Source organism: Tiliqua scincoides, chromosome 3 (assembly GCF_035046505.1).
Source record: "Tiliqua scincoides isolate rTilSci1 chromosome 3, rTilSci1.hap2, whole genome shotgun sequence".
NCBI classification, from domain to species: Eukaryota; Metazoa; Chordata; class Lepidosauria; order Squamata; family Scincidae; genus Tiliqua; species Tiliqua scincoides.
This window is the reverse complement of record NC_089823.1, coordinates 17,184,872-17,211,283: the sequence shown is the minus strand read 5'-3', so window position 1 is coordinate 17,211,283 and position 26,412 is coordinate 17,184,872. Positions and strand designations below refer to the sequence as shown.

The following is a 26,412-nucleotide window of genomic DNA, read 5'->3' as shown; positions in this document are numbered from 1 at the left end:
AATTCCCAGGCTGGTGAGTCACAACACCCCAGTTTGAGAACCACTGAAATAGGTCATAAAAGTCAAGCTGCAGCAATAAATCAACTAAAACATTAAAAAAATTACTTTATTTAAAATTGTCATGTTGTTTGCCCCTTGATCACTTCAGATCATTTACAGGTCTTGTTTAGTGTATAGAATACTGTGAAATTTTTCTCATTTTCCCTTCCCAGTTCCATGATGTCCTGAGGGTTAGTAAAAGATCAGAAAGGAATGAAAAAGACAAGGGCAAGATGGGCTGAATGCACTCTTTGGCTCTCTGCACAATGTTTATTGAAAGATTATGCTAATTCTGGGGACCTGAGAGAGAGAGAGAGATAAATCAAAATGTGCAAAAATGGACGAGTCCAAGTTCTGTTTTCCAAGGGATCGCTGGATGCTGAAAGCACTTGTTTGATTGCATTGCACTTGTTGAATTCATTGCTTATATTCCAGGATAGCAAATATCAACCAGTGCAAAGGGTCTTTTCTCATGAGACATGGAAAGGTGCATTTGAAACTTCTGAGTGCCATTTGCATTGTGGATGAATGTTGTTAATGTGGAACAGAGTACAGGAAAAGAAATCAAACATAAGTGCAGCATGACAGTTTTTTAAATGTGTTGCAGACCAATTTAAGGAAAAAGCCATTTAAATCTCATGTGCGAAAAGCATACAAACTGTGTTTCTTGTGGCTAGATGTGAAGTAAAACATACAGGAGTCTATTTCATGGACATTTCAAGAAGAATACAAGAAAAAAGAGGAATGGAAAATTGTTCTACAGGAAATTTATATAGAGGGCTGCTCTCATTATCCACAGGGGTTCCATTCCCAGAAACCATTGCAAACATTGCAAATGTTTGAATCCATTGATTTGGGCCACCTGGATCCTCTGAACGTGACTGGAACAAGGTTCTGTTCGTGTCCTGAGTCCTTCTTGTGCGGCCTCTGCAGGTCTCAAAAAGCCTCCCAGATGCAACCAGGTTCTGGTTGCGTCTGGGAGGTCTTCATTGGGATTCTGCTGTGGGTTCAGAACCCACAGATGATTAAATCCTTGGGTTCCGAATCCTCGAATGTGGAATGCCCACTATATTTCATTTGACTCATTGCAAAAAACAGCCATCAGTATACTAAAATATTGATCTTGGACCAGCTTCCTTCTTGATTATTTTTTCCCTACATGAAAAAGACATGTGTGCCATTACTTGTATGTTTATTTGGTGCTTTCCAAGATCGGGAAGCTGTTACATTGAGGATCAAGAAGAGGCCCTAGTCATTAACTGCTGAAAATCCCATTTCTTTAATGTCCCTGTAAACTTTCACTTGAAACTGCCCTTGTAATCTTTCAGATACTCCACTTCAAAATACAGACAGTAATATTTCATGAGAAAGCTGTGTGGCTTAACTGCCTTGGTAAAAGACAGTGGTATGCAAAACAGGGTGATGGTTTCTCTCTTATGGGTTTGTGAATGCTCAGATTAAGCTAAAATGCATGAAGAAGCATTATATAGGCTTATATGCTATGTGACCATCTGCCTTGCCACATATGTATAGAACAGTCTCTCTCTCTCTCTCTCTCTCTCTCTCTCTCTCTCTCTCTCTCTCTCTGTTCCTCAAATTGCTTCCCGTACCTCCAAATTCAGGCTCACATTGTGACATGGCCTTGTATATTTCTTGGTCACATTTCCCCCACTGATGTGGGCGTCCACATTTTTTATGATCTCCTCCCTGTTTACCTTACCTGCTCATGCATTGGTGTTTGCATTTACCATTGTCCACTAGCCATAGTCAGTCCTTAACATCTCTTTCCATCCCAGTACAGTACAGTTCCAGCCTTGTTATACATGAATTTGACTCAACACAAATGCCCACTGCAAATGAGAAGGAATGTGCTGATCCCTGGAGGAGGGGGGAAAAGTGCATCCCTTTAAAATCAGTTTAAAAAACTGAACAGTCCTTTAACAATAGCCTCGTTAATGGGGGGGGCAGCTGGCTGACAATCCATCAATCCTTCAATCTCCAGGCAACCCCTCCCTTTCCCCTGAGCACGTGAAAGAAAGGTGCACTTTGAAAGAAAGAAAGAAAGAAAGAAAGAAAGAAAGAAAGAAAGAAAGAAAGAAAGAAAGAAAGAAAGAAAGAAAGAATAACTTTGCATTGGTGAAGGGAGAGACTGAGTGAAGCGCCTTTCTAAGCACTTGGAGGATGACTGATTGATGGATTGTCTTAATGACTCTTATCTTACATCACAAAGGTCAACAAGGCTGTTTTTAAATCACCGGAACAAAGAAACTTTGTTTTTTAAATTACATAAGAACATAAGAACAGCCCCACTGGATCAGGCCATAGGCCCATCTAGTCCAGCTTCCAGTATCTCACAGCGGCCCACCAAATTGATTTGCTGTGGTGCGTTTTTTGCCATCCATGTGAGTGCTCGGAAGGGAACCCTCGCAAATAATGAGGCTCAACCTGTACTATTCGTTTAATACAGATGTAAGCTACATGAGCAGGGAATATATCACTTCTGAACCATATCAAACACACAGCGGCACTAAATAAATGGTTTGTGTGAAAGGTTTGGTGAATTCATGGAAAATGGGATCATCAATGTTCAGAAATTAGAGAACCTTCAGTTTCTAAGAATTTCTGTGATTTGATTGCTAGAATGTTGAAGATCCACTTTTCCAAATCTCTGGGCTCTTCTTATGTGATATTTTGTAGTTAGATTCTGATATCTGAATACATATTAGACATTAGTTATGAAGGATGCACATGTATGTACATTACAGAGTTATTTGATAATGTCTAACTATTTAAAGACTTGTCCTTTAAGTGATCAATTAAATGTAAACAAATTTGCCTACTATCAAACCTCCGTACAGATGCCTTCTGGGGATATTCCATTCTGTAACCCCAGTGAATAACGAGGCCCCAGGGTGCAGGTCCCTTGTCGTCTTGTGTGCTTCCTGAGGGATTTGGTGGGCCACTTTGATGGACCTTTGCCTGATCCGGCTGGGCTCTTCTTATGTTCTTCTGGCCTATCGCATGCAATGCATGCTGTATCAGCACCAGTGCATGCTGTGGGCTGTCCCTGGGTAGGATCGGGCCAAAAATGAACCACTGTGATCTGACAGAGTACTGTATCCCATTATGCTCTTGATGCTGTTCTGGTTGCTTGTAAAGAATGGTCTTTTTGTGGTTTCTTTTCCTTTATAGAATGATTACAAAAAACTGTCTATGCAATGCAAGGACTTTGTGGTTGGACTTCTCGATTTGTGCAGAAACACAGAAGAAGTGGAAGCTATTCTGAATGGAGATGTTGAACTGCACTATGGAGAGCGAGGCCGTCCCAGCCTTAGCCGCTTAAAACTTGCCATTAAGTATGAAGTGAAAAAAGTAAGCTCTGATTTTATTAAAAGTAGCTGATTCAGTTGGAAATGCTTCTATTAATATCATCCTATACAAAAATGGTAGTATGGCACAACCAATTAGTGTGTGGGGTGCTATGTGATAGAACCATTGTCCCAACTTTTGGCAGGCAAAGAGACTTTTTGTGGTGGCTTTCTAATTTGTTTGGGAGTGCTTTTGGCAATTATGAACACTGCATATAACTGGGGATGCCAGTACTAAGAGGCAGTATGCATGACTTTCCGTATTCTAAGCGGGGCAAAATCTACATTTTCACTCGAATGGCTCGCTCTGCATGCTCTCTGTGTTTCCAGCATGGCTCTAAAATGCTAAATCAATACCTAGAAAACTATTGTGTGACCACGCAGTCAAGGAAGATTAGGGGGCTAAAGTGAGCTATATCGCTAAGTAAAAATGTAGCAGTAATATATGGTGTAGGAGGTACCTTAACCACATAATTTGCAATTTAATACCGTGATGGAACTCTGATTAAGCTTCTGAAGCAGGACACAGCATTGGTTATAAAGAAAACAACACTGACCTAACTCATTGGAAGATAAAAATAACAGAGTGGATATTTAATATCCAGCTTAACTTTATTCTAGAGTGTTCCTGTTTCGTGTGGAGCTTCAAAGCATTTATTAAAATGTAAATCTATTTAGTATTACAAAAATAAATACTTAGTACAGAACATCAGGCTGAGATTTAAATTTTTTTTTTTAATGGACTAGGTGATAGACATGGCTTCAAGGTTCCCCCTGCTCTGCAGCGTGAGGCCCGATTGTGCAACAAGTTGTTAAATATCATACTTAGGTCTGCATCAGTAAAGTAGGGCTGTTAAAGAGAACACCAGTAATGGAGTAAACATTTGATAAATTTAAAATTACTATGCAAATGAAAACTTCATAGTTGCAGGAAAAATCAAGGGGAAGCAAAACTCTGTAAGTTTAGTTCAAGTGTAGCAGGAAACTAGTTTCCCTCTGTGTGAACAAGCCTTTGCAAACCACAGGCTTGCATGCTCCCCCTTTCCTAGTCTCCACTTTGGGGCACGTGTGGAGAAGACGGAAAGCTGTTCTGTTTGGTTTGATAAGTCACATTTTTACATTGCTTAGGAACTGAAGTCTGTGGTAATTTTAAACCATAGTTAGAGAAGACAAGGCAAAAAGTTTTGCATTCGCCACATGCAAAAGAGGAGGTGGAGCACATAGGCTTATGGCTCAGGGAGACTCGGAGCCTAATCCTAACTCCCCTCCCAACTGGTGCAGCCACACCAAAAAGGTGCAATATCTGGGGGCGGCGGGGGGGACACAGATTGGGAGGCTTTAGACAGGTGACTTAAATTCCATTACCACTCTGTAAACTTTTCGCTCCACAATGGGTCTCCTTTGACCTGCGCCAGCTCTTTACCTGGCACAAGTCCAAGGAGTGAAAGGTGGTGAGGAGGCTGCCAAAAGGGATCGGATCTAGTACTTGCCATTGCTGCCTAATCTACCCCCTTTCACAGCCTCCCTACCCTCATTATTTCCCCCTCCCTGCCTTTTTTCACCCCACCCAGTTTCACCCCATCCCCTGCCACTGCCTAACCTGCTCCACTGGGTACGAAAAAGTCCAGTGACATCTTGGGAGTTCTAACAGTTTTTATGGCAGAACTTCCAAAATGGTCGCTGACTGAGATCACTTCAACTGTCAGAAAGCGCTAGGGCCGGCAGCCCAGTCAGGCATATGTATGTATGTGATTGTTGGCATCCTTCAGTCTCGAAAGACTATGGTATCGCGCTCTGAATGGTGGTTCTGGAACAGCGTCTAGTGTGGCTGAAAAGGCCGATTTGGGAGTGACAATCCCTTCCACACCGGGAGCAAGTGCAGTCTGTCCCTGGTCTGTCTCCCTGGCTATGGGCCTTCCTTCTTTGCCTCTTTGCCTCAATCTGTTGGCCAAGTGTCTCTTCAAACTGGGAAAGGCCATGCTGCACAGCCTGCCTCCAAGCGGGCCGCTCAGAGGCCAGGGTTTCCCACCTGTTGAGGTCCACTCCTAAGGCCTTCAGATCCCTCTTGCAGATGTCCTTGTATCGCAGCTGTGGTCTACCTGTAGGGCCCTTTCCTTGCACGAGTTCTCCATAGAGGAGATCCTTTGGGATCCTGCCATCATCTATTCTCACAACATGACTATGTATGTACATGTATGCATATGTATGTACAGTGGTGCCTCGCAAAACGAAATTAATTCGTTCCGCGTGTCCTTTCGTTATGTGAGTTTTTCGTGTTGCGAAGCGCGTTTTCCCATAGGAATGCATTGAAATTTAATTAATGCGTTCCTATGGGCAAGAAAAGTCAGAACAAAGTCAAATTTGGTTTACAAAGTGTTTATTAAGTGCTCTTTAAAGGCATACATACTGTCCTGAGGATTTCAAAAAGGGGGGGATGCTGAGTGGGGAGCTTGAAGGCTGTAATCCTGTGCACACTTTCCTGGGAGCAAGCACAATGGGACTTACTTCTGAGGAGGCACACACAGGATTGTGCTCTAAGCTGGGGAGGAGGACAGAGCAGCTGCACTCAATTGCTTGCTTTTGCCGTGATCATGGAGGGAAACAAGGAAGCACAATGGGACTTACTTCTGAGGAGACATGCACAGGATTGTGCTCTAAGCTGGGGAGGAGGACAGAGCAGCTGCACTCAATTGCTTGCTTTTGGCGTGATCATGGGGGGAAACGTGAAGGAAATGGGGCAGTGAGAGGGTGAATGAGCGATGGGGGGGATGCTGAGTGGGGAGTTTGAAGGCTGTAATCCTTTGCACACTTTCCTGGGAGCAAGCACAATGGGACTTACTTACATAAACTGACATGAAGATCCTCCCCTTACTAGGGTGGACGGGATCATAAACTGACATGAAGATCCTCCCCTTACTAGGGTGGATGGGATCATAAACTGACATGAAGATCCCCCCTTATTAGGGTGAACAGGATCATAAACTGGCATGAAGATCCCCCCCTTAAAACTAACCAAAACAAACAAACAAAAAATTCGTCTTGCGAAGCAAGGGTCATAAAAATTCGTTGTGCGAGTCACCAAAAATCGCAAAATGCTTTCATTCTGCGAGTTTTTCGGTGCGCGAGGCATTCATTATGCAAGGCACGACTGTATATACATCATTCATGTATGTAGGAAAGCATGGCTTCCTGTTTCTGTATGAACTGGGTCATAATGTCCACAAGGTGCCTGTGGTAGAGTTTCTGTTTAATTGCGGGTGCCAGAATACTAAAGCACGTCTAACAGTTTCAAAATATTTTCTCTGTCGTATGAGATTAAAAAAAAAGAATGGAAATGACCATCATGCCTGGGTTGCAAGCATTCCAGAAGTATCTTTCAAGCCGTGTGTTAATACAGAGTACAAAGCAAGATATAGCATTTGCTTGAACTATCCTGTCAGTGGTTCTGTCCACTTGTTTGCGAGAAGAGTCTTCTGGGAGTTGTAATTTAAAGAACAACATTTGCTGAAAATTTACTGCAGTATCTGCCAGACAAGGAACCAAAATGTTTTAGCCATATATTACACACAGCAGGATCTCATGTTCATATTGCTGTGCTTCCTTCAAGATAATGACTTGATTAACTTATTTTCTCCAATTCTTACATTTTCTAACCTAACTGTAGCAGACTAGTTTCAAAATGAGTGACAGATTGGTGGTGGTAATATTCTCTTTGTCTTTGTCATTAGTTTGTAGCACATCCCAACTGCCAGCAACAGCTCCTCTCTATCTGGTATGAGAATCTATCGGGTTTACGACAACAGACCATGGCAGTGAAGTTTTTAGTGGTTCTCGCTGTTGCGGTGGGTCTGCCATTCCTGTCCATGGCCTACTGGATTGCTCCATGCAGTAAGGTACTTGTTCATGCAGACTTGTAGCAGCCTTCTCATTGCTTCTTTTCTTTATTTGCATGCAGATTTGAAGCCGGAAAAGAAATATGCTCACATAGAAGAAGGGCACTTAATGTTTTTTGCAGCAAGTCACCGCAGAGACTCGCCTATAAGTCGACCGACAGATAAGTCGAGGGCAGGTTTTGAGCCAACAATCATGGAATTTTCTGTGAACCTCGGATAAGTCGGGGGTTAAACTTAGGGGAGTGTCTGACTATAGTTTTGTCTGATTTTACCTGAGGCCAGATCCTGAAAAATAACCCACAACTAATTGTTACCTAAGAACCGTAGTCTCTAATTTATTAAAAACATAGTAAAAGATCATAAGATACATTTTTATTCTTTTTTAAATTCTGGTCTTCACCACCTTTTTGTAAACACTATCAGAGTAAGTGGACTGTAAACTATATACCAGTAAAACAGTGGTTCCCAACCTGGTATTCATGTACTCCCATTGAAAAAAGAATGAAATAATGGCAGAAAAAGACAGGCCGTGCTCCAGAAAGCCTTGCAAGGCAGGAATGCCTTCCAAGGAGCAGCAAGGCAGGAAGGGAGGTAGCTAGTTGGCTGTGAAAGCCCCACCAATAGCTGGTTTTTGGTCATCAATTCATCTGTGAACCAGTGATTGAAAACCAGCACAGTAAAAAAGCTGAAACATAATATGAAAAGTGATCAATCACCCAGAATTTCTCAGCACACTTCTGGTGCAAAACAGTGCAACGGCAGAGTCTTCTGTTCTTCAAACAGATGAAAAGAGACAGTATGTGATGAATACATGAAGTCTGGGCTTTCATATGGAGGAGATGAAGTCTTGTAATTACAAACATTTTGCCAATATGAAGGGTACAATTTATGGAAATAGGCTGCCAAGGGATATGCAAGTGAAAAAGGTTGGGAACCACTGCAGGAGATCCATGAATCAAATCCACCTTGAAGGTGGACATGAGAACCATGAATCAAAGACACCTTTAAGGTGTCTGGTGTTTTAAGCCAGAAGCTCTACATACAACATACAACCCATAACACATAACTGAGAGTGTGCAATTCAATTCACAGCAGAGAGATGAGACATTTTCACTGCTTTCCATGGGCGTTATTCTTAAGTCATGGTGCACTGAATTGTAGCCTGGGAAGGAGGGTCCCATCCTGGTGTTTCAAAAAACAGACCTGCTTTGCAAGCATTTGCCAAGCAGAACCAGAACCAGACTGCAGCAGAAGGAAGGAGATTTAAAGGTTAACTTTGGCTAGAATGTCCCTGGAAAGGAACTATAGCAACTAAGGAGGAGCCTGCCTGAGCTGAGCAACAGCTCAGCTGAGAAACAAACTGTTCAGAGTTGAAAGGCTCTGCCCTCTGATTGACCCGGAGATCAGAAGTGACAATTGGAGCTTGATTACTTTGCAAAAATTTCAGGTACTATATGTGACTATCTACGGTAATTTGTTGTAATGGCATTTGCACTACGTTCACCAAACTTTGTTTTTTATTTGTGAGGATGGCACGATATGAACTAACAAAGAAACAGAGATGCAAAAGCATCTTGACTGCGGCCATATTTTTGTTGTATTATGTAGTAACTATCAGTTCAAACCGTAAGCCTGTTAAATTACAACATTCCTACTCAAGGGAGTTGAAAATGAGACAAACAGCTTAATGCTGTTGACTGGTTGAAAGCATGCTGGCCTAGTTCATGCAGTCGCTTCTTGCACAGCTTGGTTCCCTCTTAAAACTCAACTTGAGTAAAGGTCTCTAGGACAGAACCCTTTCATAAACCAGAGAGTGCCTGTTCTGAACTTGTGAAAAGCAGGTTGCTGGCAATCTGATGCATCAGCTACTCCATTTCCCACTGTTCAAAGAGCTGAATAAATACTTGGATACTAATCATTGTAAAAGATGATTGGTGTAATCTACAAAAAAATTCAGCTTCTCCTACTCAGTAACAAGAGTAAAACAACCTCTTTTTGCATATGCAGCTGCAACTGTCTGGGGGGTGCGGGTGCGGGAAATTGGCAGTGTATATAGTTTTCAGTTATGATAACTGAACTTTAACTTCTCTTTTGATCTTACTGTAAACACAGTCTGCTCTAATTTTGTTGTGAGCTATGGTTTAAACACATCAGCAGTATTTTGATTCACTAGCAAAATATTGTACCTTTCCCATTGCACACTGCACTCCTTTTTGTTTGGGCTTGCTTTGGACTGTCTGTAGCCTCAGAGTGTGGGCATGTAGGTTGCAGGTATCTTGTTATCTTGTGTGCTCTCTGAGACATCTTGTGTACTACTCACTGGACTTGATTGGCCTTTGACCTGATCAAAGGGCTCTTCTTATGTTCTTATGTACTCAGCCACAAATGGGTTTGGATATCAATTAGACATATTTTAATAGTCCTATTTAGTTTTTAATATAAGGGATCACTATTTCTAAGCCTATTTCATGCCTTATTATTCCTCCAGCTAGCCGCTTCATGTCCTTGACTCCCATATAACCTCCATTTCATGCTTCTTTGTCTTCTAACATTTGTTTACAGTTCTGTATCTTCGTTGTCCTCCACTCACTCATCTCAGATCTTTCTCTGTTCAGACTAGTTTAATAAGGACGCAATCCTAACCAACTTTCCAGCTCCGAGGTAAGGAAACAAATATTCCCTTACTTTGAGGAGGCCACTGTGATTGCCATCTAACTGCAGGATGCAGCACATAACCCATTGGCACAGCTATGTCAGTATTGGAAAGTTGGTTGGCATTTGGGCCTGAGCCTTATATCTTTAGTGGTGTATATTTAATACCAAATCCCAGAACGCTTCAGTATTTGGATACTGTGTAAGTGAAAATATGCACATTTAATGTGACATTGGGACATGAGCTTTCTAGGTTGTTGGAAAATTATGTGTGCATTGAATGCAAATATTTTTTGTTAGACCTTGTCAATAGATTCAATAGGAAATGACATATTACTCTCTAATATGCTCTCTTTTTCCTCTCCCTTCAAAAAAGAGAAAAAAGCCACTCCTGATGGCTTTGTCTCCAAAAATTGATTAAAAAATAGCAATACCCGTTCCTTTTCAGCCATCCCCCTTTTTCCTCCTGCCTCCTGGGTGGGGGATACTTCCCATGTTATTATTATTAACAGTATTTATATACTGCTTTTCAACAAAAAGTTCCCAAAGTGGCTTACAGAAAAAAATCAAATAACTAATGGCTCCCTGTCCCAAAAGGGCTCACAATCTAAAAAGATGCAACACCAGCAGGGTTGGCAACCTTCAGTCTCGAAAGACTATGGTATCACGCTCTGAATGGTGGTTCTGGAACAGCGTCTAGTATGGCTGAAAAGGCCGATTCGGGAGTGACAATCCCTTCCACACTGGGAGCAAGTGTAGTCTGTCCCTGGTCTGTCTCCCTGGTCTGTCTGTTTGTTTCTAGTGTATAATTAGAACACCTTCATCCCCATTTGGGGGGTAACTGAGGTGATGTGATGTAATGGGGAGCTGTGGCCAATGGCCACAAGGATCAGGGGAGCCGTGGGCTGGAAAATTTCGAGAACCACTGCTATAAGTAATAAGTCAGGAGTATGTTCCTTCCCCTCACATCTCTGCATCAGTTCAGTTCAGTTCAGTAGACCTTTATTGGCATAAAATACAGAGAAAGAACAAAACAAAACAAAAATATACAAAGACACCACAACATAGACATCAGTCTTTTCCTCACATACTGCCCAGAGTTCCAGAGCTCTGCCTGGCAATTACCCCAGATAAAAAGGCAGCGACCCTATCAAGGGTCTCAGAGTCAGATGTGGAAAGGAGAGACTGAAGCATGATTGAGTCCTCCCAGCCCTGCATCCTAGTTAGCAAAGGGCCTAGATATTTCTTGCGTGAGACGTCATGAAGTGGGCAGTAGAAAAGGGTATGTGTTATGGTCTCAATACAATCCCTACCACACTTGCATTTCCTCTCCGAGTAGGGAATACCACTGAACCTGCCCGATAACACGGCTGATGGAAGAGCATTACATCTTGCAAGTGTGAATGCTCTCCGAGCCTGTGGGCACTCCAGGTGATAAAAGAAGGAGGCCAGTTTCCCGAAACTGATTGGAACATGGAGATAGAGTGGAGAGCATGTGGTTCTGGCGGCACTAAACAGCTCTTGTTGTTCGATGTCAAGAATTCTTTCTTTGACGATTCTGTAAGCAGCATCACACCCAATCATGCCTAGCTCTGCAGTGTCCAGCCCTATTGACTTGAGCTTGGTTAGAAGATCAGTGATCTCTAATGGCAGGACTGAATCCGACAATAATTGGAGCATTAGACCAGAGGAGGTAGGGTTAAATAAAGTCCTAAACCAAAATTTCAGTAATCTAAGCCAAGCAGTCGTCTTTAGCCGAATTAACCCCACCTCAAGACACAGAACCGAGTAGGGAACGCACCTGGGTAAACCCAAAATCTTCCGCAGAAAGGAGGCTTGAATGCGTTCTAATGGTTGGGTAATAGCCTTATACCAGACGGGAGAGCCATAAAGGACCAGGGAAAGAATCTTTCCCTTAAATGCCTCCAGAGCAGCTGGAACATAACCATTGCCGCAGGTAAAAAAGAAACGGGAAATAGCTGAGGACGCCAGTTTGGATGCGTTCTGCACTGCCTTACGATGAAAAGCCCAAGTGAGCCTGTAATGGAAGTTGATTCCCAGGTACTTGAAATGCTTAACCTGCTCCATTTTATTGCCATTACAAGACCACTTAAAAGCCTTCCATCTATTGGCAAATATCATTATCTTAGATTTAGCATAGTTGATTTGCAATTTGTTGGACAGAAGATACTCTTCAGTGCGATTCAGCAGACGTTTTAGGCCAATCCTAGTACGGGATATCAGTACTGCATCATCCGCATACAGAAGTAGCGGCACTTGGCTTGCGCCAAGCTTCGGGCAATGGCTATCTACTTCCTTCAGGGATGGGGCAAGGTCGTTTAGAAACAGATTGAAAAGCATGGGGGCCAAGACACAGCCCTGTTTGACCCCTTTGTTGGTAGCGATGGAATGAGTTAGATTCCCACTCCAGGAGCATCTAACCCTGCATGAAGTATTTAGATGGAGGGACCTAATCAGCAGCAACAATCTTTTATCAATCCCCATGTTTTCCAACTTGGACCAAAGAAGCTCCCTATCCACAGAATCGAAGGCACCTTTCAGATCAAGGAAGGCTACATAAAGGCGAGCCTTGCATATCCTAACCTGCTTATGGGCCAAATGAGATAGGATCAAACAATTGTCCAAAGTTGATTTGCCCCGACAGAAGCCAGATTGCTCGGGGCCTAAGATGCCTTGCGAAGTAACCCAGAGAGTAAGTTTATTGCATAGATATTTAGCATAAACCTTACCTATTACAGAAAGCAAACTAACGGGCTGAAAATTTCCTGGTGTGGTAGGGTCACCCTTTTTATGGATAGGAATAACTGTCGCTGTAAGCCAGACATTGGGCAATAGGCCAGAACTGTCAATCACTGTAAGGACGTGGGCAAGTAACTGGGCCCACCATTCCGGATCGCCTTTTAAAAGCTCAGGTGGTATTTCATCTGGCCCTGCAGCCTTCCCTGGCTTCAATTGCATAATTAGTTCTTTAATTTCCTCAGGGGTCACAGGAGGCCAGATAGGCAGATCCACAGAGGTGAAGTCAGGATAGGCGTCTGGGGATTTGCTCTTATCGTAAAAAATGTCTGTGAAGTGTTGAACCCATGTAGATGATGGAATAATAGCAGGGTCGTATGTTTCTGATCTACACGAACCTGCTACAACTGCCCAAAATTGTTTATTATTTTTTTGCATCAACAGATGGTGCTTCAGGTGGTCAACAGATGGTCACCTCTGCATCAACAGATGGTGCTTCAGGTGGTCCGTAATCTTGTCTCCTGTCTTGGGTCTGAAAGCGGATAGATATAGTGAAACAGCAAAGAAGTTGTAGTTGGATATAGCCATGATTGGAGCTTTAGATAAATGCAATATTAAGATTCACTTGTTATCTTTTTAGAGTTTAAAGAAGGGGGAGGAGGTCTGGTCTAGAGGGTAGAGCCTCCGTTTGCCTGAAGATAACATCTGAAGGTCGCCAGTTCGAGGCCACCGGCACCATAAACAGCAAGACCTTGAAGCAGCTGACAAGCCTAGCCGAGTTATGCCGAGTTATTCCACCTGCTCTTTGGCCGCTGTCAGCCTGTGTGGGAGGAAAATGGAGGCCGGAATGTGATACCAGATCATAAAAGATCCATCTGAAATGTTGTGGTTCTTGAAAGACAGAACCTTCTTCAATTGTAAAAATCCCTATTGGGATTTAGTATAGCCTGCCTATGTAAACCGCCTTGAATTAAAGTCTGAGGAAAAATCTGACGACCAAGAAAGGCTATTATTATTATTATTATTATTATTATTATTATTATTATTATTATTATTATTATTATTATTACTATTACTATTACTATTACTATTATTATTATAGAAGGTGAAATAGTTAAGAGTCCCTATACAGAATATACAGAGTTGTCCACCCATTAAAAATGTCTGGTGTGGACTTATTGGAAAACGTATTCTTGGTATCCACATTAGCCCATGTAAACAAACTTAATCATCTGTGTTGATGGGTTTCTGAATATGTTTCCATTGAGGAATGTATAAAAGTATGCATATACTTTAGAGGCTTTATTAAGCTTTAAATAACAAAGTATGTCAGCAAAAACATTAGAAGATAAATATAGCCTTATCTACACTGAAGGAAACTAGATTCTTCATCCATGTTTTCCTTAAGTAGAACCCTAGTGTTCGTGGCCTTTCCCAGTTTGAAGAGACACTTGGCCAACAGTCTGAGGCTAAGAGGCAAAGAAGGAAGGCCCATAGCCAGGGAGACAGGCCAGGGACAGACTGCACTTGCTCCCAGTGTGGAAGGGATTGTCACTCCCGAATCGGCCTTTTCAGCCACACTAGACGCTGTTCCAGAACCACCTTTCAGAGTGCAATACCATAGTCTTTCGAGACTGAAGGTTGCCAACTATATAGTGTTGCCCTTTTTTAGCATGTGTCACCGTCCTGCAGTCTCTCTTCAGTTTTTGTAATCTTCTTTTGTAAGAGAGGAAAGCACAAAGTATTTACCTTAAAAAAAAGTCCCGCTCTTGCTGCAGATTCATGCAATAATAATGCAGACTGCACAATCCTGTGTGATGGTCCCATAACCACTGCTAGTTGCTATAGCTAACAGTAATTCAGTGAAGTTTGCAGACTGATATCAAAATGGTCTCCCTTTAGCTTTACACCTCTGGACCGGAATTCAGAGATGCAGAATTGGAGATGGGGCTATGGCAACTACTGCAGTCTTCCCCCTTTCCTCACAGTTTTGAACTCTGAGAGAGCTGCTTTCATCTCCACTCATTGTTGTAGTTGTAAAACATACATACACACTAAACTCAGAAACCATAAAAAGGAATACTTCAAATATAGGCTAATGGGTTATGAGCTGTCTGTGACAGATCAGGAGAGAGGTCTTGGGGTGGTGGTGGACAGATCAATGAAAGTGTTGACTCAATGTGTGGCGGCAGTGAAGAAGGCCAATTCTATGCTTGGGATCATTAGAAAAGGTATTGAGAACAAAATGGCTAATACTATAATGCCGTTGTACAAATCGATGGTAAGGCCACACCTGGAGTATTATGTCCAGTTCTGGTCACCACATCACAAAAAAGACATAGTGGAAATGGAAAAGGTGCAAAAGAGAGCGACTGATTATGGGGCTGGGGCACCTTCCTCATGAGGAAAGGCTACGGCGTTTGGGCCTCTTCAGCCTAGAAAAGAGACGCCTGAGGGGGGACATGATTGAGACATACAAAATTATGCAGGGGATGGACAGAGTGGATAGAGAGATGCTCTTTACACTCTCACATAACACCAGAACTAGGGTACATCCACTAAAATTGGGAGAGTTAGGACAGACAAAAGAAAATATTTCTTTACTCAGTGTGTGGTTGGTCTGTGGAACTCCTTGCCACAGGATGTGGTGACGGCATCTGGCCTAGATGCCTTTAAAAGGGGATTGGACAAGTTTCTGGAGGAAAAATCCATTACGGGGTACAAGCCATGATGTGTATGTGCAACCTCCTGATTTTAGAAATGGGCTATGTCAGAATGCCAGATGCAAGGGAGGGCACCAGGATGAGGTCTCTTGTTATCTGGTGTGCTCCCTGGGGCATTTGGTGGGCCGCTGTGAGATACAGGAAGCTGGACTAGATGGGCCTATGACCTGATCCAGTGGGGCTGTTCTTATGTTCTTATGAATATTTTCTGGATGTAGTTGTGAGGGGTGACTTACGTAGCAAGCGCTCAGGGCTTTTCAAAATATTATTACTGGAAAAACAGACTAGCTGGAATTTGCTCCAGCTGTGAACGTAATTCAAAACCCTCAAAACAGATTGATGGACTGGCCCACATAGAGCTGTGGAAAGGGGCTTTCCTGGAACTTTTGGTCAACTAACACATTCGCATAGTTTTAGTGATATTGATTTGGATGTCATCCTTTTATTGAATACACACAGCTGAGGTCATGCACGTGCTGAAGGGAACATAAGACCTCATTATTTCCTGCTACTACAAATCTTTTAGTTTTTGAAGTGCCATAAGACTCTTTGTTTTGTTTGCTGCAACAGACTGATGTCCCAATCTTAACAGGGCCTTACTCTGCCAGAACTAGTGGTCTGCCAGCATAAGGTCCTTTACAGCTGTCACAAAGCACAACAAGTCATTCAGCATGGCCTGACCGCATGCCAGTCGTTGGAGAAAGAGCACCTGCACCAGTAAGATTGCAGGGGACAAGAGGGATGCAGAGGGTGGGTGGAATGAGGCAGGGAGAGAAAGGAATGGGAAAAAGATTGGCACAGGGAGGAGGCTGGATTGAGGCTGGGAAGGGGGCTGTGTCAGGGCATTGGTGCAACCAATATCCTATCCCCCTTCCCAGGCTTGATTGCTTTCTTGGGTTCACTAGAACTTGCACCAGCTTTTCCGAGTGGTGAAGACCAGAAGTGATTGTGAGAAGCTCCAGAAGGATCTCTCCAGACTGGCAGAATGGGCAACAAAATGGCAGATGTGCTTCAATGTCAGTAAGTGTAAAGTCATGCACATTGGGGCAAAAAATCAAAACTTTAGATATAGGCTGATGGGTTCTGAGCTGTCTGTGACAGATCAGGAGAGAGATCTTGGGGTGGTGGTGGACAGGTCGATGAAAGTGTCGACCCAATGTGCAGCGGCAGTGAAGAAGGCCAATTCTATGCTTGGGATCATTAGGAAAAGTATTGAGAACAAAACGGTTAGTATTATAATGCCGTTGTACAAATCGATGGTAAGGCCACACCTGGAGTATTGTGTCCAGTTCTGGTCGCCGCAACTCAAAAAAGACGTAGTGGAAATGGAAAAGGTGCAAAAGAGAGCGACTAAGATGATTACTGGGCTGGGACACCTTCCTTATGAGGAAAGGCTACGGCATTTGGGCCTCTTTGGCCTAGAAAAGAGACTCCTGAGGGGGGACATGATTGAGACATACAAAATTATGCAGGGGATGGACAGAGTGGATAGGGAGATGCTCTTTCACTCTCACATAATACCAGAACCAGGGGACATCCACTAAAATTGAGTGTTGGGAGAGTTAGAACAGACAAAAGAAAATATTTCTTTACTCAGCATGTGGTTGGTCTGTGGAACTCTTTGCCACAGGATGTGGTGATGGCGACTGGCCTGGACACCTTTAAAAGGGGATTGGACAAGTTTCTGGAGGAAAAATCCATTACGGGTTACAAGCCATGATGTGTATGTGCAACCTCCTGATTTTAGAAATGGGTTATGTCAGAATGCCAGATGCAAGGGAGGGCACCAGGATGCAGGTCTCTTGTTATCTGGTGTGCTCCTTGGGGCATTTGGTGGGCCGCTGTGAGATACAGGAAGCTGGACTAGATGGGCCTATGGCCTGATCCAGTGGGGCTATTCTGATGTTCTTATATATAGCTATATAGCTGGTGCAGGTCTGAGTAGATTCAACAGGGCAGCAAGTACTTACCCTGGGGCAAGTTCCCTTACTCTGAGGAGGTCTTCACGACCCCAGGTTCCTCCACAGGATGCAGTATGTGCCTGTTGGTGTGGCTTTATTGTTGCACAGGGAGTTAGATAGGTCTGTGACAAACATCTAGCTCTCTGTAAGTGGATATAATATCAGGTTGTTTTGTGTGAGATTTTTTGTATTCCCTGAAATTATTTCCCCAACCTTTGTTGTTTTTGTCCCAGTTCAACAGCAGATTCAGAGGTAAAGGAGGAATTCCAGGATAGTTGTCAGGTTCCATCCCAGAGGTGTCCTAGTTTACCTTTAAATCTATCAACACATTTGGATAGGAGCAGCTGCTGCTTCTTTCATTTCAAAGCAACAGTCCCATTACTCATCCCTTCTAAGATATAGGCTTCCAGGTGTGCCATAAGACAAAAAGACTGGGAACAGTGAACCTTCAGAAGGAAGTGTGGCTGCCTTACGTCATAGTCAGTCTAGTAACCTGCACAGAATAACTCACAGGCATGAATGGTCAAGGACAGCTAGATGCATTTGGATTCCCATAATGACACCTGAGCCTTCTGAAAGAGCAACATTTGAGATAATGAAAATATTTTCCAACACACTGAAAAGCATTTGGGAGGAATATTGAATTATTGAGATTATTGAGATATACAGTATTTTATTGCAGACTTGAATTTGGCTTGTTCATGATCTGGGATAGCTATATCATAGGTGACATGTCTTATAACCATCAACATTTGATGTGTTTGTTGTCATAACATTTTTATAATCATGCCTTTATTTCTTTAATGGATTATACCCTGAATAAAGTATGGAATTAAATAACATTCTATTTAGTGGTAGTTTCCCATTTCCAGATAACTCATTACTGATAGCAGCTTTGATGGTTTCTTTTTGCCTTTGCAACTGCTTAATGCTACCTTTGTTATGTATATCTGAGAACATCCTTATGAATGCCTGTTGCACAGCAAATGAACTATGGGTGCAATCCTAACCCACTTTCCAGCACCAACATAAGGGCAATGCAGCTCCTAGGTAAGGAAACAAACATTCCCTTACCTTGGGGAGGCCTCTGTGAGTGCCCCCCAACTGCAGGATGCAGCACACGTCCCATTGGCACAGCTATGCCAGTGCTGGAAAATGGGTTAGGATTTGGGCCTGTGTTATATGCCTGCTGAACACTGGGGCTGTGCCATGTCTCTCTGTCTTACACTGAGGAGACAGCCTTGAGAGGCCAGGTCTTCTCCCCAATGATCCAGACTCACACAAGTCTATAGTGTGACATTTCCTCTTTCCAGTGCTTTGCAGTGTTACAGTCCTTAAGTACTTGTGTGATCTGAGCAACACACACACACACAATACCCCTACAAGTGGTGGCCCCTTGTACTAAGTAGGGATATAACCATTTTTCAACCCCTCAAAGTGTGTTTCTCCAAAGTCTTTCTTTTTTAGCTTGCAAGCCCTTTTGGGACAGGAAATCATTTCCTCAATCCTATTACAATGTACACTTCTTAATGAACTTTTTTTTTGTTGAAAAGTGGTATGTAGATACTCTTAAAAACAAATACATAAACCTGCTAAAAGAGAATTAAAAATTGCATTCTGGCATACGGATTTTACACATGGCTCAGTGTATCCAATTGTTGCTTCTTCTTGCTTGCTATCTTCTAATGAATTTAGTCTGAAATAAGTTAGTGTAATTTTTTTTCCTGTCTTTTCTGATGTGTTTGCAGCTGGGTAGAGTCATGCGAGGACCATTCATGAAATTTGTGGCACATGCAGCCTCGTTCACCATTTTTCTTGGGCTGCTAGTGATGAATGCCGCTGATAGATTCAATGGTACCAAATTGTTGCCAAATGAAACCAGAACAGATGGTGGAAAACAGCTGTTCCGGATGAAAACTTCATGCTTCTCCTGGATGGAGATGCTTATTATCTCTTGGGTAATAGGTAAAAACTATTCTCCAAATTTCTGTCTTATTATGATGAACTGTGCTTCTTCTGGATACATTTGTCTCATTATAACAAAGTATGAGAAATACCAAGGGATCAGCCTTTTGAACGTTCATTTTTTTTGTCTTCTTTTATGTACTTGTTTGTGAGTATACTTGCCATGCCATCATCTTACTTTTTAGGGGCCCAATCCTATCCAGCTTTCCAGGGCCAGTGCAGCTTGTAATGCAACCCTGAGCTAAGGGAACACATGTTCCCTTGGGGAGGCCTCTGTAACTGCCCCCCCCCCACAGGACGCAGTACATGTCCCATTGACACTGCTGCATCAGTGCTGGAAAGCTGGATAGGACTGGGCCCTAAGCTATCTATTCCTTAAATCAGGGTTTCTCAAACTGGGGCATTACGATGCCCCAGCCAGAGGGCCGTGGACTCTGCCCTATAAAGGGGGCAAGGGGGCAAGGGGGAGGTAGTGACACAGTCCCCAGGATTGCTTCACTAAGGGGGGTGCAGGGACTGGCATTTATTTACCAGTCCCTGCAGCAGCCTTCCGGGAGAGCGGGGAGCCCCATGCGAACCCAAAGTCAGCCCAAAAAATGTTCTTGTGCAGTATGCCTTGATACTTGGTTACCTGCTACTCATATTGGGAAACACTTTCTGAGTTGGGTCCATGAAGTCTGTACCAATTAACCCAGTTCCAAAACTTAACCCTCACTGACTTCAATGCATGTAGGACACACAATTCTGTTCAGATAATATATTTTATATGTATATATATATATTTGATAGTCACATCTAAAACACCCAGGAGCTTGCAAGTGACATGTTGTTATTAAATTATTCTCAATTTACATTTCAAAAAAAGGAGTTCTAGTTTACACACACACACACACACACACACACACACAACTCTTGATATAGGTATATGAATCTTCCCTTTCATCCCCTTAGCTTTATGCAAAAAATAAATAAATAAATAAAAGCAGCAGAGAACAGCTAAACTGTAGAATTAATAACGTACATATAATGAAACCAATGTGATTTTATTTTAGGTTGCATTATTTAAAGAATTCAATATTTTTAAGGCACTTTTAAAAAAGAGAGTTGTTTCTTACAGGCAAGATAATAATTTGACACTAATGAGCATTTTAAAATATTACCAATGGCCACTGGAGGGAACTAATGCACAACATCAGAGAAAGTCAACAGGGTAAAAGAAAGCTTTCCAGTTAAATTAACTGCTACACTTTAAAAGCTAATTAAAACAACAAGTGGCACAGAAAATGTGGGAGGCATGAAAAGAATGGAGACCACCAAACTTAATACATTTATCATGAGAAGTCACAAATATAACATAATAGACTTGTTATAACACATATTCATTCATTTAGAATGCCAATTACAGTTTCCAGGTTGCAAGCTGGAGATCTGTGGTGCAATTTTACATCTTCTAGCAAAAAACAAGAATGAAAACACCATCTTCCACATCTGTTCTTTTCTTGGTCTTCTATCAGGTCGCGGTTTTACCCACTGTATCACGCACCGGATTGTTGAAGTTTCTCCTGCAAGTATCTAATGGGGGGATAGCTAAATTTGCCCCATTTTTCCCCTATTTTTCACTAATTTGGGGCATTTCTTACCTAAAAGCTGCTGGGACTTCCCCTGCAGAAGTTTGGTTTTCTCATCCATCACAGAGGGGCAGTGGCATAGCTTAAAGGGGGTGCATTAAGTTTTGCAGAGCCTTACTGCAGCATGCATGCAGCCCCTCCCCTTTGGAGCCATTCTGTGTGATGGGAGCAAAACGGTGTGTCTCCAGTTTTTCTCCCACCACCCAGAATGGCTCCAAAGGGGTTGAGAAGGGGCTGCTTGCATGCTGCTTCCTGCAAAACTTAGCGTTTTGCACCCCCTCTAGCTACACCATTGCAGCGGGGAGCTGACAAAAGAACCAAGAAATAACTGGATTTGAAAGAAGCTAGCTCATCTCTTGCTACACTGGGAAATTTTAAAGTACAAATCTCTTCTATTTAAACTATTCAAAGCGCAAATCTTTCTCCAGTATCATTTTACACAATGAAAGGGGATGAATATGTAGTCAAAACCGAATTCAGTGCCTGACCTCTTTTTCTTTCCTTAGGTATGATATGGTCAGAGTGTAAAGAAATTTGGTCCCAAGGTCCCAAGGAATACCTGTTTGAGTTGTGGAATATGCTAGATTTTGGTATGCTAGCTATTTTTGCAGCTTCGTTTATTGCAAGGTTCATGGCCTTTTGGCATGCTTCCAAAGCCCAGAACATTGTTGATGCCAACACAGGTATGAAGGACTTGTCCACTGCCATGCTGGATCCCAACATAAAGTACTACACTTTGGGTGAGTTCGAATAGGAACTGTTTAGATTTTTGTGCAGAGCTAAAAAGAATTATGCTGATTGAATTGGTTTCAAAGGCTGAGTTGACATGACTGAAATCCCAAGCGGATCTGTCTTCCTTATCTGTATTCTACATGGGCTTGCAGTCATTTGTTTAAAACCTAAGCAGAATAATGTTTCCTTCTAAGAGTGAACAGTAGTCCCCTTTTGTCCTGATTTGTGTGTGTATAATATATTCATGCACTAGTTCCATGGAACTGAAAGTATTTGTCGTACCTTATCATAGATAATGGAGTAGCCACTGTTTTCTGTGTTCTCTTTGTTCAGTAGACTTCGGTATGATGTTTGTTAGACTTCTTGTATGCTGCTTGAAAGTAATGCTGCAGCACTATACTGGGACCTAGTGGTAGAACACGTGCATTTGTATCTCTGAAAAAGATAAGAAAATGAATCCTTCCTTAGCAGTGTCACCAGAAGTTAAATTTCACCTCATCAGGAAAATGCATTTGCTCAGCTCATAATGCTAGGTAATATTCTGAACTGAGCACCACATTCCCAAGAATTCTTCTCTGGCTGGATTTAATCTCCAAGCAAATGCCTCTCTCCCTGGCACTTTGAACACTGCAGCAGCAACATTGCAGATGGTTCGGGTACCCTGGAAATTGTATGATCTAGGACTCCTTCCTCTGAATTCCATACTAAGAACTCAGGTGACCTGGGAAAACTATATTTCTCAGTGGTTAACAGTCTGTACGGGTTATACAGTGAATAATGAAATCCATGGAAGGGCCACACAGGTCCTCCCAGAGAGTGGCGTCACTAGGATTCGCAACACCCGGTGTGGGAGGCCTGTGCGTCACCCCATGTAGTGGGCGGGGCAACGCCCCAGGTGGGCGTGGTGATGTACCATCACCCTGCCCCCACCGTTTTTTTGGCTGTACCTTTTGTTATAACACAGATATTTCAATGTGGTTTGTTTCATTTCATTCTGCATGAAATTACGCATTGATTGACATATAACACGATGGTATTATTCCTCCAAATTCTGATTTTAGTGATTTTGAAAACTTGTAGAGTTCCCCCCCCCACACACACACACACGCCCGTGTCAACTTACTAACAACTTATTGCAGCAGTTCTCAAACTTTTAGCACTGGGACCCACTTTTTAGAATGACAATCTGTCCAGGACCCATTGGAAGTGATGTCATGGCCAGAAGTGACATCATCAAGCAAATTAAAATAAATAATTATGAATAATTAAATTAAAATAAAAGAAATAATTAAATAAGGGGGAGCCAGTCCTGTTCCACCAAGTGAATCTATTCTGAAGTAAGTCCTATTGTGGTCAATGGGGCTTACTCTCAGGAAAGTGTGGGTAGGATTGAAGCCCCTGAGCCCAATCCTGTGCACGTCTACTCTGAAGTCCCATAGTGGTCAATGGAGCTTACTCTGTAGTCTGCCTGCAATAACAACCCCCCAAAAAGAATCATTGAGATATCCAGCCCTCCCCAGTGCCCAGTTTAAAGTTCTTCTATTTCAGGCATATCCAGATAAAGACCCTCTGGCTTTGCAAGTGCAAAATAGAAAACTTTCCCCTTACCATTCAAACCTCTTTTTTGTTTTTTTTTTTTGGGGGGGGGGGGAGGAGGCTGCCTTCTGGAGCAGCTCCATCGGATCAGGACCCATCTGGTGTCCTCACATTCCCCTTTGCCTGGCCTGACCACTAGCCAAGGCATGTCTGCCTACTCGCGAGTAAACGCAACTGTGAGGCTGCTTTGCTTTCCATAGGGCTCCATAGACTGGGAGGGAGGCAGCTGGGAGGGAGGAACCTCCTTCTCCGGTGTTTTTGGGGGCTGCGCTCATTGGATGAGGACCATTCTGACGTCCTTGGAGCCTCTTAGCCTGCCTCAACTAAGGCAAGTCCACCTGCTTGTGAGTAAACGTGGCCACGTGGCTTCGTTTCGGGCTCAGACTCGCAGCTGGGAGGGGGGACTTCTCAGGTGTTTTGGGGGGCTGCATTCATTGGATCGGGACCATTGTGGTGTTGTTGGATTCCTCTCAGCCTGCCCTTTCTGGTGGACTATGGCAAGTACGCCTACTCACGAGTAAACGAGAGATACAGCTCACTTTCACTTTCCATAGGGCTCCATGCATTTTTTCCTTCCGGTTTTTTGGCCATAACTTTTGAATGAAAGGAGCTATTTGAATTCTGTTTTTTGCATTGCACTCCACTGGCCATTCCGCATCCAACAGTCTGTGGCATGACATGGTAGCTCCTAACCCTGCAATGTTAGCACATCCTCCCCCGGGGCACATCACCCCCCAGCGCGTCACCTGGTGTGGCCCGCACCCCCGTCACCCCCCTAGCGATGCCAGTGCTCCCAGATGTTACAGGAAGTGCCTTCTGGTTGCATCTGAGAGGTTCTTGAGGCCCTACAGATGTGGGCTCAGCACCCATGTTGGGTCAAATCCACAGGTGCCGAACCCAGAGGTGAGGAGGGCCACCTGTATTCAATGTCAGTAACAAAATAATCTTACAAAATATATATTACAAAAACAATCATCAAATGTTTAAACTTAACATACTGGAACCTTAAAAAATAAACAACCCAGCAGCTATTAGCCAATCCAGAAGAAATAAGTAGCAGCATTTAAAACTTTTAGCAGGATTTGCAAACTTTTTGCTAATGAGCCATAACCATAGCAAACACATGCTGGAAAATTCAGATTTTTCCCTGCTTGCTGAAAGCAAACAATGAGGACTTCAAGCAGATGTCCTTTGGGAGGGCATTCCACAACCTCAGTGCTACACTGGAGAAGGTGCTTTTTTCTTTTCCAACCTGCTCCCATCCTTCTGACAGCAAGGAAGTACAAAGCAAGCCCTCCAAGACTGAGCTTGGCTTTTATGCATGTAAATGCCTGTATCTCAAAATATTAAACATAGACCCTTGTGTTTTCTCTTTAGCCAGAATAGACTGGGATCCATCTGACCCTCAAATCATATCTGAAGGCCTATATGCAATTGCTGTGGTTTTAAGTTTCTCAAGAATCGCCTACATTCTGCCAGCCAATGAAAGCTTTGGACCTCTGCAGATATCTCTTGGTAGAACTGTGAAAGACATATTCAAGTTCATGGTCATATTTATCATGGTCTTTGTGGCCTTCATGATAGGAATGTTTAACCTCTACTCCTACTACTTGGGGGCAAAACAAAATGAAGCATTCACGACGTAAGTTATTGTTTCTGAAATCTGCTCCTGTTTTATGAATGCAAATGATTTCAAAGGATGGCAATAATCTGGATTAGGCCTGTTGGGTCTTGCAATGTGTTTAGTATGAGTAAGATGTAAATACCCAACCTCATGGTCATAGGCAGCTGTGATGTACAATTCTTAAACATTGATTTGCCAAGAATATTTCCTAAGCTTGTACTAGTTGCCCCATGAATGAATGACAGGTGATTGGTGTTTTAATCGGAGTTCCACAGGGTCCTTGAATCTCAGATTCAGGGTAGAGTAGTCCTGTGACCATTATTTTGGTTCGTTTAAAGTGGGGCACCACTGCATCCAAACTGTGGTCACTTCAGTTTGCCACAGCAAACAGCAACACATGAAGAACACTTCCGCATTATTTGTACTATTTACTTTGCATAAATACATAATGCTGTTGTGATCCTAGGTATGTTAGTATGAAGTCTCTTTACCCGTTCTGCTGTAAGATCATAGTGGAAGTCAGCAGCACATAGAGTGAGCTCACGTGTGTGCCAGATCAAACAATATCTGTTCCCCTATCCATCCCATCAATGTAGTAGCGAGGGAGACTGTACCTTCCTTCCATATTCACCTCATAGTTTTGCCCTACCTTGGATGTCTCCAGCCACCCATATCAGCTTTAATGCTAGAAAATGGCCTGCCTATATAACACCAGCAACATATGCAATATTCAAGATAAAGTTCAGAAATTCAGGTCACAATCAAGGGCTGGAAGGCTTCCACACTACACAGATAGGGCAGATTTTCAAAAGGTACCATCCAGGCTGGCCATGTATGTATCACGTTGATAACCAACTTGTGAGCAGCTCGTAAACTCCCACTTGTGTCTTATTATTGAGTCTGAAAGGGGAAATAATCCATGGTGACTAATCAAACTGCTCCTAGCAATTTCATAGGTTACCCAGTAAAAAAACAATGATTTCCTTTCACCCTCCTGCTTTTATAATACCTTGGAAAATACCCAGATAAGATTATAGTAAGGTCCTGTAGTACCTGAGAACTAGGTGACTTACTCACACCCCACAGCATGAGGAAAAGGGAAAGTTAGGTAAGAGGATGCCAAAATTTGGACTAGAGAAGAAGCCTGCTTCAGACACAAGCAATTATGCATTAGCTGCTCTTTCTCAAATTGGACTGAGTGACCCTCAAGGTTCTTCCAGGCAATAAATATGTAATTATATTTATTACCTTAGTGCCAAAGTACCTATTACGTTAAACATATAGTTAGTCCTGTGGATTTATGTGTGTGGTGCTTTAAGTCAAATAGCAGCCATGGAAGGGGGACATCAGAATTGAGCCTGTAGGGAAGGTTGGTTTTTTTTTAACCCTTTCTTGTTGTCCCACAGAGCTGCTATAAACTCTGGAAGGGGAAAAGCTTCCAGTGGTGCCAAAATCAATACGCTATTGATGTGCA

General features: G+C 42.8%; 1 protein-coding gene across 2 annotated transcripts in view; it reads left to right on the top strand.

Moving 5' to 3' along the window:
- The window catches only part of TRPC6 (transient receptor potential cation channel subfamily C member 6), a 94,797-nt gene that overhangs the window by 58,354 nt on the left and 10,031 nt on the right, over positions 1-26,412 (top strand). For both annotated transcript variants that reach the window (XM_066620186.1, XM_066620185.1), the window contains exons 3-7: positions 3,232-3,411; positions 7,136-7,300; positions 19,142-19,358; positions 21,493-21,726; positions 24,692-24,956. In XM_066620186.1, coding sequence (XP_066476283.1) covers positions 3,232-3,411; positions 7,136-7,300; positions 19,142-19,358; positions 21,493-21,726; positions 24,692-24,956 — 1,061 coding nt within the window. The remainder of the gene's footprint in view (positions 1-3,231; positions 3,412-7,135; positions 7,301-19,141; positions 19,359-21,492; positions 21,727-24,691; positions 24,957-26,412) is intronic.